General features: G+C 40.1%; 1 protein-coding gene across 1 annotated transcript; it reads left to right on the forward strand.

The window, feature by feature from the left end:
• Positions 1-7,929: 7,929 nt before the first annotated feature.
• On the forward strand, positions 7,930-16,842 carry e2f7 (E2F transcription factor 7; the record flags this gene model as incomplete). Its single annotated transcript, XM_083907272.1, has 13 exons — positions 7,930-7,957; positions 8,507-8,620; positions 9,895-10,188; positions 10,684-10,843; positions 10,970-11,224; positions 11,876-12,031; positions 12,142-12,285; positions 12,391-12,567; positions 13,165-13,249; positions 13,897-14,224; positions 14,434-14,605; positions 15,372-15,760; positions 16,678-16,842. The coding sequence occupies exons 2-13, from the start codon at positions 8,516-8,518 to the stop codon at positions 16,840-16,842; spliced, it is 2,430 nt and encodes an 809-aa protein (XP_083763398.1). The 5' UTR covers positions 7,930-7,957; positions 8,507-8,515.
• Between the last annotated feature and the right edge of the window lie 699 nt (positions 16,843-17,541).

The following is a 17,541-nucleotide window of genomic DNA, read 5'->3' on the forward strand; positions in this document are numbered from 1 at the left end:
TGCATGTTATTGCTGAATCAGCCAGGATTGTGCAGCTCTTTTAAAGATTGTGAATTTTGCGGGTGCTTTCAAATAGTCGGTTCCGAGATTTAGCTCCTTTTACAGAAAAGGCTCTCCGGGCAAAAGAATTCCAGATTTTCCACTTGATGCTGCTCTGGTGGATCTGCTGCAGTCCATGTAGGCCATTCAAACATTTATAATGCTTTATGTATTGAGAATCAATCAAATCAAGATATTGTATTTAGCTGAAATGTGACAATGGAGTTTGTTTTTTTATACAAGATTTCCAAGGTTCGGCGGTAAAGACCCACTAGGGTTTGAACTACAGATTGGTCTGAGACCAGATGCTGTACCCGGGCGCTATTAAATGTCAAGCAGTTTCTTATCATTTAAAACAGATCTTTTTGGCATGACTAAATAGTATTTCACCTCGGTTTTCCTGTTCAGTGAGATCACCTTGAATTGTAACAGTCAGGGATTCTGTTGCAGGAGACTTTGTAGCTGAAAGACAGATGGATTTTGTTTGTTTCGCATTTAAAGTCAAACAAGAGGCTTCAAGAGGACTACAGACTAAAAAGGATAGGACCCACAACGGTTCCTTGTGGAGTTTAGAAATTATGATTTTGTGGGTTACAGCATCATAAGCCTTTTTTAGATCCAGGAACACTGCACTTACTACATTTCCTTTAGCTACACTGTGGGATTCCTTTTAATAAGTGTATGCAAGATAGCAACATTTACTTCAGTCCACAGATTCTTACATTTTTTATCCTAGGATTTTGTATTAATGGTGGAGTTGGATCACTATGTTGTCATCTCTCCCGCACACATAATGTAAATATTATTTTTCATGTTCCCAAAGTCACTCTTTTACAATTTGAGTGGGATGAATCCAGACATCTGTCATATTGAAATATGCTTGAAAATCCTGGTCCGTCTGTATATTTGTCAGTTGACCTCACAACAAAACACACGTGTGTACAATCATCACCAAGTGAAATATTAGAATACATCACAATTTTCATTTAACCAGAGCAGTACTGAAATATTCAAGTAAAAGTACCACTATTTTGATACATTTTTACTTAAGTACAAGAACTGTCTCGTCTTCTTATGTGTCGACAAGTCAGTTATGATTCATTTTATTTTGCATTTTCACTAGTGATTTAAAGTAGCAATTATTGCACAGAAGTCACAAAATAGACCGTTTTTGTTTTCTTTTTGTTCATAAAATCGAGCCAAGTCAACTTTAAATTTCCTATATTTCCAAATTTCACAAATTCAACCCAATTTGAAACATTTTGAGTACTTTATGTGTTTATACAGCTAGTGAATCTTTTTTTTCCATCAGATTGTCTAGGTTGTGGTTATAACCTCTCTATATACTGTACATTAACACATAGTAGTGGAAAAAGTGGTTAAGATGTCTGATGAGGAAAAAAAAAAGCTTGTATCACATGGATTGTTGGGTCAAAAGGTCAAAAATGGCTCTGAGGCACAGAGAAAGTTTACATAGTCAGTTGTCACGTCATTAGCTTGTCTGTGCAGTACACAAAGAGAAGCTTGTAGAAATGTGATGGTACCCAGTATCTGGTACTTGTTTTAGTACCTGCTCTGGCAGAGATCCAAGCAAGCTGATTGGTCAGAGTGCCGTCACAAAAAGAAGAGATGTCCGACACAAGAATCAAACCAAACAATGCAGAACTGTGGATGAGTTAAAGGGGACATATTATGCAAAATCAACTTTTTAATAATTTAAATCCTTACATTTATTTTATACTTCCGCACTCATTGGGACGTCACAATGCGCTCAATTCCTGGAATTGTTGTCTCACGGAGTCCGCTTTGTCCGTAAAACATGCGTGTGCTGGCGAGGGCAACAGCATCCAAAGTCTGTGAAACATTCTATTCTTGGCTCCACAGTGCAGCACAGAGTTCTACACAAACTTCCAGCCTCAGAGGATTTATCTGTCCAGTGGATACATGTTATATATGAGGACAATGTGCCTGCTAGAGCCTGCAAATGATCACTTTTCCGAATGCTAACTGCTGTTAGCTCCCAGTAGCCTCTGTGGCTGATGTCATTTCCTGTCCCTTAAGTTTCGTTTTACTTGGGTTATATAGCGTATAATATGTCCCCCAAAAAATGCAGGTTAATCTCCAACAATTACCAGGGAAATGTCTAAAATATCATTGTTTAACAGAGTCTGGTGTATTTAGCGACAGCACTGTGTCTGTGTCTGTGTCTCTGTCTGTGTCACCAAAGAGGAAAGAGTTGGAAACATGCCTGTATGTAGTATGTTTTGTTTTTTGTTTTTGCATTTGTTTTCCTTTTTGCACATTGGTACAAAGACAAACAAATGTTATTTTAAATATGTTTTATGATTTTCAAATTTAACACACAAAGTCTGAAGTTCATATACAACTACAGTGTTTTTTTCTCAATAAAACCTTTTTGGTTGTCTTCACTTTAAGTAGTTAATATACTATTTTAACATGCAGTTAATTGTAAATAACTGCCAGATAGAAGTTTTTTAGGGAAAATGGGAAAAAGCCCTTCATCACAGGATATTTTCTGGCCATTTTATGGTTAAAATAAGCAACAACAACAAAAAAGTCCAAACAGACATTTTGAGGCTTAGGTGTTAAAGGGTTAACAAAGCTTCTCTAAACAAGATATTTATGTGTGTATCAAATTAAGCCAATATCCTAAGTAGATATAAGCACTGTATTGCATTTTCAAAATACATTATGTGTTATATTTAGCAAGGGAAAAATCCTTCAAACTTTCAAAGACACTCAGCCCTGTAGTACCTAATTCATTGATTAACATTGTTATGTCTCCTTCACATTCAAACTAATAAAACATTTCAAGGTGATATCAAACGTCAGTCTTTATGGAATCAAAGAAAAGGGACATCATCAGCATGGTCAGAGGCTGTTGATCATGTGCCTATTCATCAGTGACTGCTTCAGGGAATCACGGAGACACAGGAAAGAAAGGGTCATAATAACATTTGGAGGCCATTTTTAAAGCCAACTGATGAAAGATGATAATGTCCACATGAAAAACTAACCTGGAAAGCTTCAGTAAATAGTCCTTTCCTTTCCTGTGACCTCACCTGCTTTTCTCCTCACTAAACTAAGCCAGATTTACTATGCAGAACACGCTGCTAGTTATAATAACAGTATTGCTTTATATAAACTACCTACTGTACTGTGGAGCTACCTTGTGACGAGCATAGAAACAACATGCAGTTACCAATGTTCACCTCTAAGGGGCAGTGGTTTGTTTCTTTGTAACGTGTGCATGCTCATGTGCTACGCTTTAGACTGCACAGATTATACATTCTAAGTAAGAAATAATATTGCAATGTTATATATTTGTTTCACTTAACTTTAAAACATTTTTATAATAAATTTAAAATAATTTTTCTAAAAAGTTGCATGTTTTTCCTTTTTAAAAAAAAGGAATATATATATATATATATATATATATATATATATACACACGTATTATACATTGTTTGTTGTATAGCGTCAAATCTCACTGTTGCCTTGTTTTTTGCAGGATTACTGAATATTTGAAAACTCAAGAATGTCTACTGTGTGTGTCTGGACTGTCTGTTCATGCACAGATGGTGAATAAACAGCTTGAATCTCAAAGTAACAATAATAACAATAATTGTCCTTCTTTGTTCCCTTCATCATTTCTACGCCCCTTTAACAAATCGATTGATTATATTCTTTGACTTAATGTATTTCTTTTTAATTTCTCAGTCTCTGTGCAGCACCTCTATAATCTACCTTTGTGTATGAAAAGATAAGGGTTATTCAGTAGCAGTATTCAGTAGAATAACTAGTAGTTATTCAGAAGTATGTAATAGAGTATTTAACATGTATTTGTATATATTAGTTGCTGATCCCAATCCCAAAGAGTAATCCAATACTTGTGTATTTGTACTTTTAAATGAAGGATAATTTCATGACTGTCATGGTGACAGTGACTGTAATACTGCAGTAGAGGTCTATTGATCATTAAATTGTTTAAAAATGAATACTTTCACATAAATGAGCAGCTTTATTACAGTAAGTTGACACTGATACTGACATACAGTATGCTCTGGTGTGCTGCGCACTCTAGTGGAGTGAAGACAATGGTGCACCACACCCAGTCCTCGATACTCCACTCAAGGTCATCAAACATTTACTTATCCAGCCGAGGGCAAACCACACTCAGACCTGACACAACGATCTGACACATTGGTATCTGAGGCGTCACAAACATTGATCGGGCCAATCAGCGTTGAGCAGTAAACAAAGCTGTGCTGTGTCATTGAAATGAGTCCCTCACAACCTGAGAGTGAGAGGGACAAGTTGCAACTTGCCCGCCCGAGAAGGCATGTGTGTTCACACAAACACACACAATTGTGCACCTAATCTTCATTTGGACAAACAGCCCAAACAAGCGTTATCCCTAATCTTAAACATAAACAGTTCATGCCACAACCAAACCATATTGGGCAGACTTTGGGAAATTGGATAAGTCTAAGGACTAATGATCAGGACTATCTGATTAGAAAAGTGCATGAATGAGCAGGTGGATAAAATAGATATGATATGTTACCTGAAAGGAAATGGAAAAATATTCACTGAAAATATGTATTAATAAGAATGAAGAGGCAGCAGCTGTGCCAATGTCCCAAACAAACAAACCTATCCAGTTCTTTCTCATTTAGACCATTAAAGCCCAATTTATACTCCTGCGTAAAGTGCTCTCCGTAGGTTACGCAGAGTCTCTGCGTCGTCTCCGACTGCACGAAATATTTTTTAAGTGTCTGTCACTCCGTTAAGGGACAACGGAGACGGCAAGAGCTGTGATTGGTCCTCAGGACAGGCCGAGATAACGCTGCTCTGTGCCGGATCACTGTGAGCACCGAGCGTCCACAGAGGCGGAGCTTCTCCGTGGTGCGGGCGTACGGTCAGGTACTGGTGTTCCTTTATCCGCTGTAAAACACGTGTGCTCCTCCGCTCTAAACGCGTAAAAATATCCGCTCTCAGCCTCGTCTTGGCGCTCGATTTGTTCTCTCGCGTTTGTCCTTACAGGCTCCCGTAGAAACATGGCGTCGTGGCAATGCAACAGCGGCCCGCGACCATGTTATTTTACATGACTTTTTGAAACACTACGAAAATGAAACAAAAACTATTATACAGCGACTAGACAATGCAGGAGCACATAATATGTATAAAAAAGTGGATTTTGGGTTATATAAACCCATAAATACTACACAGTGTCCCTTTAAATGACAGTTTATATCAGCTTACACCTGGTCCATATTTGAACAGCGTTTGGCGGCATGTTTGGGGAATTTGGAGGCTACTCCTTCTCCTCAGGGTCTCTGTCTGCGAGAGGCGACCCCCCATGTCTCACCACAGATTTTCGCGCTGTGATCCAGGTAATATTAGCGCCACTAGTGTTGACTAACCCACTCCCTCCTCCTCCTCCCATCTGTCTCCTCCAGCCGTGCAGACAAAAGCTTTGGTGATGACTTTATTCAAGGTGCACGAGACTCGACGCTGGTGTTGTCACTGTGGGATCAGCCAGCTGAGTGGGAAAGATCGCTTCTAGAGAGGAGGAGTCACTCGGGGGAAAAGGAATTGAGGCGCGGCTGTGGTTTAAAGATAATAAATTCATCTTTAAACCACAGCCGATTAATCTACAGAACAGCATGAATTATGATATTAAAGTCAGAATTCTGAGGGAAAAAAGTCAAAATTCTGAGAATAATATCAGAAACCTGTCTTTTATCTAATGGACGGAATTCTGAGGAAGAAGTCAGAATTCTGAAATTAAAGTGAGAATTCAAGGACTTTTTCTTTAATCTCAGCATTATGACTTTTATGTCAGAAACTTTAACTGACTTTAATATAAGAGACTTTTTCTTTAAAGCCAGAATTCTAAAGAAAAAGTCAGAATTCTGAGATTTACGAAAAAAGGATTAAATTGGTTTCTGACATTGAAGTCAGAATTCTGACTTCAATGTCAGAAACCAATTTAATCTAATCTCAGGGACTTTTTCTCCAAAGTCAGAATTATGAGAAAAAAGTTAGCAACCATTCCGAAGCGGTGGGTGATTAACAATTTTCCGTCTGGGATTAATAAAATATTCTGATTCTGATGTGAGCTTTAAATGTATATCAGAATATTCCATCAAGACTCTTCTGCACTTCTTTTTTTTGTACCTGGGAGACGATTTTATTGTAGTTGTGTCTGATGGAAGAGGTATTCGTAAACTGCTGTGTTATACAGGTTTTGATTTTAAAAATGTAATTATATTATACATCGCTTAAGGGTTATGTTATGTTGTTAGGTTTTGACAGTGATTCACCCTCAATCTTCACTGTTCACCCCCACCATTTCAAACCATTACTACAGTTTTGCCATTCACAAAGTGAGTTAAGTGTCTTGCCCAAGGACACATCAGCATGTAGACTGGCAGAGCCGGGAACGGAACCCACAACCTTTGAATTGAAAGACGACTCGCTCGACCGCTGACCTTCCGTCGCCCCAACAACAGTGGCCTTTTCATAGCAGAAAGGGTGCCATTCTTCATCGTTTGCATAGTTAGCTTCAGCTTCAAAACGTACAAAACAGGTTGCTATGGAAACATGGCGATGCAAGATGGTGGCCGTCTTAAAACAAGACACTTGCCGGAAGTATAAAAAGACTTATGCTGTTCTTTAGTGTTTGCTTCTGTGTGCTTGAAGTTTGAATATGGACTCAATACTTAAATAAATAAACTAATCACTGGTATATTTTATTTATTGAAAACTCTCACAAAATCAATTGTGTGTGTAATTATTTAGTAATACTGACAGACATACACATGTCATATGGATAAGGGAAGGAATGGCCCTTACTTTCTCACTTAAAGTACATTTACAGTTTTGCAAAAACCAAAACCATGTTTTATTTCAAAACACAAACATACTTAGATATGTTGTCCAAACACTGCCAATAAACCTTGTTAATTGCCATGCACATGACCGATGTAACAAACTATCACAGTTTATTCAACGGTAAAATGTTATTGGGTTTTTGCTCTGATAATATAGCTTAGTTTCACTTTTTTGTTTGCTTATGGCCCATGAAATCACCCACATTGGGCATTAATTTTATACCCATCATTGTTCATGTTTTACTGCACAATACTTGGGTACATAAATATATATATATATATACATACATTATTATATATACATATACATGTATACACACACACACACACACACACACACACACACACACACACACACACACACACACACACACACACACACACACACACACACACACACACACACACACACACACACACACACACACACACACACACACACACACACACACACACACACACACGGCATTTTTATTTTATATTTTTCAAGAGAAACATGAAAAAACAACTAATTTTTGAGCAGCTTTCATCGTTTCTGTCGTTGTACCTGAAAACAACAACAGAGTGAGACCTCTGTACTATATCTGCGTGTTGAAAGGAGCGCGCCTGTTGCCCCGCCAACATGACTCAGGGGGCGTGGCCGTTATTCACACCCATTTGCTAGAATTTGAGGCGCGTACCCGAGTCCAGCGACGCTGATTGGATGGAGCTGTGTGACTGCGCCGATTGCGTAGGCGCTGATTGGCTGGAGTGAGCCAGATGCCAGAGAGCGCCAGAAAACAAGCTTGAGCGGGGGATAGTGAGGTTTCCCCGGGGCAGAACACGGTCCATCTCTCGCTGGACAGTAGTGCTGAATGACTGGAGGCGCGAAGGGTCACCCGCTTGATTCGGAAAAGGAAACTAATTTTGCTATGTTCGTCTGGATTAGATGTTGACGAGTGTGCTCCACTGGACACAGACCATACTGTAACGTTTCATTCATCCAGCTGCAGAGGACGGTGAGGACTGATGTTTTCCCTCCAGTGGTTTCCTGCTAGCTTTAACATTTAGCTGCGATGTGTGTGGTCAGCTGAGCTGGCTAAGTAGCTAAGTTAGCTAATTAAAAACGAGCATTCGCTATACGTGTGCCATCTGCTCTAATGCATTGATGTAGTTTGTCATGACTGAGCGACAGCTTAAGTGGTCAGTGGGAGCAGTCGGTGTAAATGTAGTCCTGTAGCAACGCTGACGCTACTTATTGCTACATCGTAAACGTTGTCATCGATGTGTGTATTAGTGTAACACTGTAAATGCTGTATTAATGGACAGGTTAACTGTATTAGCATTGAACTAAACTGTTAACATGGAAACGGGTTATTCGCCAATTTGCAGTCATTAGCTTGCTAAGAGCTAGTTAGCTGATTTTCTTTGCGCCAAATCGAGTCTGGCCTCTGGTCTGAGTTTTGTCCACAAGACGAAACTCCCTCCACTTCACTGCAGCGTCTCTCTGAAATATTGTTGCTATCATCTTCTAACTTTCATCAGTATGTCTGTTATTCACTCTGCAGCTTTCACTCATGGACGTTGAATGTCTCGCCTTGAAAGACCTCACAAATCCAAGGAAAAGTTTCACGGTGGGGACAGAAGAGGCAGAGGAGGATGGTGGGCACACGGAACAAAAGGTGAGGTGGTTTATTCTGCCTGGTCTGAGCCTGGTAACTGTAATTTAATGCATATGAAGGAGAGTTGCAGGGGGAACGGAGTGAGAGACAGGTTCAGTGTGGAAGTGTGATGGAAGAGAAGGAAGGAGGACTGAGGTGTTGGCCTTCAACTGCAGCATTTCCATGATTAAGTCATACAAAAAGTTTGTGGATTAGGAAAACAGCTGATTAGACTTTGAACTGCTCTCTAATTAAGTCAGCAGCCTCATTTTGATGGAGATCTGTGGTCGTACAGCAGCAGGCTGGACAATAATTTAATAACTTAATATGTTTATGGCACTATAAAAACCATACAATACATGAAATGTTTATAGTGGTCTATAAATTGAGTTGTGTGTAATAGGAATGAGGTAAGTACATATAGGGAACACATTCACCGTTAACTAGGTGCTTACTAAGATGCATATAAGTAGCATACTAGCCCTTTATTAGTAAATATTAAGCACGTATTAACACCTTATATAGGAAAATATTAATTAATTTTGTAGTACAGGTAGAATAAGGCAGTGTTTTTCAACCTTTTTTGAGCCAAGGTCAATTTTTTTCATTGAAAAAATCACAAGGCACACCACCAAACAAAAATGTTTTTAAAAAATATATACGCTGTAGCCTATATTAACAATTAAGTCATTCTTATCAAAGTGTCTTGAATATTTATATCCATATTATTTGCAGATCATTAATTATTTGTTTTCAAGAAATGTTTTTAGACCAATTAGGTGAAATTGGATAATTTCCCACGGCACACCTGACGATCTCTCACGGCACACTGGTTGAAAAACGCTAGAATAAGGTGTTAATACGTGCTTAATGATTACTGATAAAGGGTTAGTATGCTACACATATATGTTAGTGAGCACCTAGTTAATGGTGAATATGTGTTCCCTACTCTAAAGTGTCATCACTGATCTTTGAGTAGAGAAAGCATTCAAGAGCACAAACCACCATGGCTGCTCAGTTTCCCCACAGTGTCAGTGCACGCCCTTTGTGAATTCATCCAGATCCACATGGTCACAAAAATATATAATAATTTCTTACTTCTGTAACCTACATCCCAAGAAAATGTAATTAAAATCTATTCCTGAGTTCTGATATTTATCGATCTGATATCAACTGATGCAAAAAAAATATCATGATTAGTCTATTGACCATATTGTCCAACCATGTCACTGCTTTGTAATGTCCAGAAACAGTTTTAAGCCCTCAAATTTGACACTTTGCATCTTTGTTGTCAGGAAAACATCTGCACAGATCGGAGAAGATCCACACCTCTGAAATCTGCAGAGGCCCCTAACCCTTCTATGCTGGTTAATAGAAACACACCACACATCACACCGATCAAACATGCGTCCCTGGCCGAGCCGTGGACCCCCACAGCCAATCTGAAGATGCTGATCAGTGCGGCGAGTCCAGACATTAGAGACCGTGAGATGAAAAAGGTGCTGTTCAGACCCATAGAGAACGAGAAGGACAAGCCAGCGAGTCCAGATACAGTGACAGAGGACACAGAGGTGGACGACTCTTCTCAGGTATGTAAAATCAACAGCAAGAGGAATCTATCATTAGAACCCACATGGTTTCACATTTAATTACTTTCCAGTTAGTTCTTGAGGTTTAAAGTTGTATGGTTTGGTTTGATTGAGCCAAAAACAGAATCCTAATGCCTACAAATGTTGTAATCTTAAGAGTAAATGCTGTAAAAAACTTTTTTATATAATCAGCTGAACTATTTCAAAGCATAAATGATGTCCTCGGTTATGATTGAGTTATTATGATATAAGCAGTCAGTAGAGCCTGAATCACCCTAAACCTTTGTAGCAATTTCTTTAAGGCTGAATATCTTTTTAGGGACTGAATTATAATTGGAAAAATAATATTCAAGATATTGCAGAGAAAGAATGTAAGGGTCTGACCACCTGATATGTGTCTCATTTGTTTGAATAATGTGACGCAGTGGGAGGTAAAATGGCTAATGAAATGCAAAGAGGAATCCTTTATCAATGTGTTCATAAAAATCTGTCCAGTTTGACGCTGCGGATGAAGAGGACGAGGCAGAGAAAAAGCCAAGCAGGAAGCAGAAGAGTCTGGGTCTGCTGTGCAAAAAGTTCCTGGCCCTCTACCCCGAGTACCCCCCACCGCACAGCCCCATCTGGATCTCACTGGACGAGGTGGCAACCAGCCTGGGTAAGAGCAAGCAATGGGATGACAATAAGAGTTTTAAAGGGAAAAAGACAAATGGCCTAATCTCAATCTATGCTGTTGAATATGAACAATGTGAAGGGTAATTTCTGTCCCTGCCCTCATTATCAGGAGTGGAACGGAGGCGGATCTACGACATTGTCAACGTACTCGAGTCGCTGACAATCGTTGGTCGTATAGCCAAAAACAGCTACACCTGGTATGGACGTCAGCACCTGGATGCCACGCTGGAGGATCTGCAGCGCAGAGGCCGACAGCAGGGCTACCACCTCCAGATGGAGCTGACTGCCAAGGCACAGGGAGCTGGGCCTGGGCACGAGGACGACGTCGGGGAAGGGGACGTTGGCAACGGTAATAAACGGATATATCACATTTTTGAGTTAAGAATTTAAACAACAAACAACTCGACAACGTCCTTCCCATTCTTCCCCATCGACTGCTTTAGTGGCATTGATGAAAAAGAGGTATGATATGTTGCAAGAAGGCAATAGGTTTGTAAAAGTGAAGGTTCATTTCAGCAAATCCCTGCAGGTAAATGATCATTCAGTCATAAGCCTGCACGTATGCAAGACCCACACACTAATTCATGCGTTATTGTTTTGAGGACACTCATGGGCACAATGCATTCCCTCAACCATAACATCTCAGCCAAATTCTAGTCTGTAGTGATGGTCAGAGATGAATGTTGATTCTGATGGTTAGTGACACTCAGCATAGGCTCATAGCAGTCAGACTTTTACAAAAAGCAGCTTTTAACCATCTATAATCCAATCTTTGTAATGTAAAAAAAATAAACTAATACTACACATTAAAGTTAATGCATCTATACATGTCTTGATCATTTCTTAACAGGAACGTTTGAATAACAGGTAAAAGTAGAATATGACTTATTACAAGTTATGATTATTTTTTGCTTGCTGTTTCAATGGCTTGTCTATGGGGACTCAATGTACAGATTTATTATATCAGAAACCTCATTTATTCATCTGACACGGTTTGTGCCCATGTTATTCGCAGCTGGTGGCAACAGGAAAGACAAATCTCTGCGCATCATGAGTCAGAAGTTCGTCATGCTGTTCCTGGTGTCCAAGTCTTTGACCGTTACTCTGGACGCTGCAGCAAAGATACTCATCGAGGAGAGTCAGGACTCATCGAGTCACAGCAAGTACAAAAGTAAGAATGCAATCGCAAATGAGCGGTGTAGGGATAATGGTTTTTATATCTATATAAATCCTGTTTCCTCTGTTGTACTGTATTTGAATTAAACACCCCTGTATCTTTAGCTAAGGTGCGGCGACTTTACGACATTGCCAACGTCCTGACGAGCCTGGGCCTCATAAAGAAGGTGCACGTCCGTGAGGAAAGAGGCAGGAAGCCGGCCTTCAAGTGGCTCGGCCCGGTAGAATTCAACAACTCTGGAAATGCCAGTAAGAACTAAACCTTTATGATATATCTCTGATTCTTCGACAATTTTCGTTCAGGTACACGACTGCATTCATAAGGTTTTTCCCATGCATGACTTCAATTTATAGGAAATACTTTGAATGTAGCAGCTGTCGCTACTCCTAATGCCGAACAGCCAATGACAGGCCAGAACCTCAGAAAAGCCAAGATGGCACGGCACGCCTCCTTCAACGTAACGCCGACGTCTGTGGCTGTCCAACGGCAGGTCTACTCTGCGCCCAGCAGCCCGAGGCCAGAGCGAACTGGTAAGAGAGAGTAATCATGTCTGTTGTCACTTAAAACAGCAGTTCCTTACGCTACTTTCAAACTTCAATTATTATCACGCGAAAAAGGCCTTTGACGTCATTCCCATTGATTTTTACCCCTGCATCACCTTTGGTGTCATGAACATACTGAAAACACACATGTCAAATGTTTTGTAGCTTTTACTTCTGTCTTTTGCTCAAACTCCACAGTGAGCAAATACTTTAAAGTCACTAATAAGGTGGAAAAAATATTGAGCTCTGTCCCGAAGTGGAAAAAGGTTCACTGAAAACATTCATGGCTAATGGCTATAAACACACATGGTATTGCCTAATCCAGGGTTTCTCAGTCCTGGTCCCGGGGAGCCTCTGTCCTGCATCCTTTAGGTGTCTAAACATCTAAAACATACATGACAGTGGCTTCCCAGGACCAGGACTGAGAAACCCTGGCCTAATCATTTGACCCGAGAGTGTATCCCAATAAAAAATACCCACTGGTCCTGGATTAAGGGGGTTTTCCTGTCCAGTGGGAATGGGCTATTACAGTTGAACACTCGTATAATCCTGTTGAATAAGTCACAATATTTTCTCACACCACAGGTTTTCCAATTCAGCCTGTGGATTATTCCCGAAAGACAACAAGCAACAACGCCGTGTGTCGACTGCAGTTTGGAAACAGCTCTGAGTGAGTTCACACACACACACACACACACACACACACACATTTGTGTAGAATTTGCAGTAAGGACACTCATTGACATCATGCATGTCCTCACAAACATACCCATACAACACACACAAAAAACCATGACCTTCTCTTGGATCTCAAATGTACTGCCAGAGAATTTATTACACACAGTATCACTAAAGTTTGTCAAGAAAAACTATTATTATAATTATTATTATTATTATTATTATCATTATTATTATTATTATTATTATTATTATTATTATTATTATTATTATTATTAATAATAAGGAGAATTCACTGTAAATTCAGGGTAAATGGTACAGCAGCTATTTGTGGAAATGGTTTCATCTTACTTTCAGTACGAGGCAGGCAACACAATTACACACAAATGGATAAACTCACTTTAATTTTTCACGTGAGGTGATGAATCTGTTGGGGGTGTTTTAAATCTCAGAACTCTTTTAGTATTAAACACTTGTTTGCATTGGCTTAGCTTTTGGCTTCCTGTGACAGGAACTGACTGCTGTACAGTTATCTGTATACGTTGGCCACCTCGGAAACATGTTATTTCTATGGTTGGTCTCTTTGGATCCAAACCACAATAAAAATATGGCTAATTCCTTGTTTTCTGTTCTTTTCAGTAATCAAGCCAGTGCAGCACAACAGACGCAGACCCACAACAACAACAACGGCCAGCTGCCTCCGTCCTCCACCCCGCTGACACCGTCCCTCCACCCAGAGTACCTCCTCACCTCTGCCTCCTCTCCGCACTGCTTGGCGTACCTGCCCAGCCTATCTCAGCCCTCTGTGGTCATGCTTTACGGGTCGCTCGGCCAGTCTGACCGACTGCCTGAAGGTCAGAGGTCTCCTAGGTTGGAGTCGGAGGAGGGAAGAAAGAGGAAAAGAGAAGAGAGGGAGGAGGAGGTGGTTAAAAAGAAGGGATTGACAGGTTTAGAGGAATGTGACCGGGTGAGTTCTTTTGACACATTTAACGTTTCTTATTTTATTAAAAAGTCCAGATTACTTGACAAAAGACTTGAGGGATAATGATTTTGTGTCACATCTGCAAAAGTGTACGTTTATTAATGACTTTTGGGACATCATCCATTTTGCATTTGTGACTTTTTGTTTGTTTGGCCGTTTTTATTTATTCCGTCTCTGTTTTTCCACGTTACCAGGCGAGAGCTGGACCTCGTATGGAAGCAGAGGAAAGTTCACAGACTGACGCCACCAGGATTTCTATCAATCACTCCGCAGATCTTCCAAGAGTGATGGAGCAAAGTCTTGGTGGCAGTAAGAGCAGCGAGCCCAGCCAGCCGTCACACTACCTCTATGTACCTAACAATGCAGGTATGCACAGCTTCCTGAAAACAATACATGTTAAACTGTACACAACTGTACCCAAATGGAAAAAGGAATTGGCAACCGCCATCAAGAGAGTCAATGCTGTTATTTACGCTTGAAATGTCAAATGCAGTGCATTAATGTCACTAGAAAGACACTGTTTGTCTTTTAAATAATTCATAATGAAATGATTATTTTAGTAATTTAACTAAAAATAAAAAGTTGCAATTAAAAAAATGAAATCCTTCCCCAGATAAACACGTTTGATTCCCCCTCAAAGCCCTAAGAGTAACCTAAACTGTGTGATTTTGAGTGACTGAGTAATCACCATTTGGTTGACGTGTCAAAACTCTGATGAATTCTATGGTTCACAAACACACTATGCTTTTCTTTTGGAAGACAAGAACACAGCAACATTCTGAGCATATTATCATTAAGAAGACTCACCAAATAAGAATTAATGAAAGACGTGGCTTCAGCTGAGTGCAAAAGTCCATCATGACATGATCTATACTCATCAATCTAATCAATGTCTTAATATCAGCAGTGGCATTAAGTAAGGCTGTCAGTAAACAACACCGACTCGGATGTTTTCAGATCCAAATAAAAGACTCACCTCACAGGAGCCAAACACATAACAGGGACACAGTTCATTAAGACACCTGTGTGTAGAGGGTGCACTTGATTTCCATCTCCCTGTCTCAGACTAGGTCAGGTGACTTTGTCGACCAGTCAGGTTTAAACCTTCTGAATTGTGTTCTGTTTCCTTCAGGTCTGAACAGCCTCAACTTCTTCCTCTCTGCTGGTCAACCACCAGCCGGTCTAGCACTTCCTCCCACTGGCGTTCCCACTCTGGCGCTGCCGTACGTCCTGTTGCCCTCTACTGCCCTTTCTCACTACCCCCTGGTCGCCAATGGTCTACAACAGCAAGGCTCAGACGGCCACACTAAACTCAGCTTCAGCCTGCCCACCGTGATGTCGTCCGCCCACTTTACAGCTTATAGTCTGACGACAGCAGCAGCAGCGTCAGACGTCAGCTGGTCTCCTGTTCCATCGCCATCCACTCCAGAACAGAGCAGACAGTACGGGTCGACTGCTGCCGCTCCACATTCACCCCAAGTGCCACGGCAGACGGTTAGCACCAGCACACAAGAACACCTGGTAAGATTGATCCGTTGATTAAAAACTGACTTTCAATATGGTATCGAAACTTTTTATTGCACAGATTCTTACACAAAATGACATATTAGGGTTAAATTGTATAGTTTTTTCTTCCAGATGAACACACCAGTGTTTGCTCTCATATTTATTTTGTGAACTTGAGATTTTTTCCATCAAAATGGTCTATTTGACAAAAAAATATATACATAATATAAATACATATGAATTAAATTTAACGATGTCACCTGGGCGCTCTTGAAGGCACCACAAACACTCCCTGCTCTGAGCTCTTACAATCTATGGGCTGCTTTAAAACTTGTAAATAATAAGTCTCTAAGACGCTAGTTCTCATTACAGTATCAAAACTTCTATATCAGTACAAAACAGGTGTGACTTTAGAGGTTTATCAGCATAGATTAAATTTGGTAATCATGAAGTAAGTTGATAGTATGGGGGTGTTGCATTAAAGAGAGAAATTTGAAAAATTAAATTGTTTTTCAGAGTTTTGTGCAATTCTATACACTTGTTGATTAATTTTCCATCCATCCATCCATCTTCTACCACTTTATCCTCCACATGAGGGTCACCCAATGTCAGCTGACATAGGGTGATAGGCAGGGGATACACCCTGGACAGACCGTCAGTCCATCACAGGGCCACATAGAGAAAAACAACCATTCATTCTCATGGTCAATTCAGAGAGTCCAATTGACCTAATTTGGGAAAACCCATGCACACGCGGGGAGAACATGAAAACAGGCCCTTGTTCTGACCAGGTGGTGAACCCGGGTCTTAAAGTGAAAAATATGTGATATATAGAGTCAATATATTTATGCCTATTGAAAATGTTTGTGTTTGAAATCTTTGAAACTACAATTTCATGAAAACTTATCAAAAGTCCTTTTCCTCCTCCACAGACTCCGCAAACTCCAAAAGATACCACATCTGTATCGGCGTCCAAATCTTTCTTCCAGACCCCGGGAACTCTGGGAAGTGTAGTCAGTGGTGTGCCAGCATCTGGCCGAAAAAGAGGCACCGCTCAGAGGAGACTGGATGTTGGCCACCCACCACCGACCAGCTAAATACGTGACGAGGTGCAATCTGTGCTGATGTTCCAACTTTAACATCCAGGTGTTTGTCCCAAAGGCATAAAAGTACAGTTTAATCCATTGGTGCTTTTTTGTAAATCAATTAAGGGATTTATTCTGAAGTATATTTTAGAATAAGACAGTTTGACAAGACCTAAAAAAAGGCCCACATTTTGTTGTTGACTGTAAATTCTAACCAGCTGTGGAGTGACTCATTTAGAAAAGAAACTCTTCTCACTGGTTGTTGGCTGAACTGTTTAATAAGTGTGCTGGAAGTTCTGTTGCTGGGCACTAGCAGTATTGCCAATATAACAGTGCCCTCCTGTGGTGGGAGTCAGCCACTGCTGTATTTTTTTTAATTATTATTCCACATTTAATTTGCCCTCTTGTATGTGATCAAGCTACCTAATCCCCATCACTTGTGTATTATAGTCCAATTTTTATTTATATTTTAGCTAATATATGATGATTACAGGGACCGTAACTGAACATATACCCCCCCTTTTTTTCAGCACTAAATATTTGAATGTACATTTGTCATCACCCATCTGGTTTTGCCACATTTAGCTCGGTATAATATGAAAATGAATTAGCTGCTTGTCAATCCTCTGTTGACTCAGTCCAGATGTTACTGTGAGGAGAAAATCACTAAAGCCTTAAATGTTTACAGCAGAGTTCCTAGTCTTGTTGATG

This window comes from Microchirus variegatus (assembly GCF_963457635.1).
Source record: "Microchirus variegatus genome assembly, chromosome: 20".
In the NCBI taxonomy this organism is placed as follows: domain Eukaryota; kingdom Metazoa; phylum Chordata; class Actinopteri; order Pleuronectiformes; family Soleidae; genus Microchirus; species Microchirus variegatus.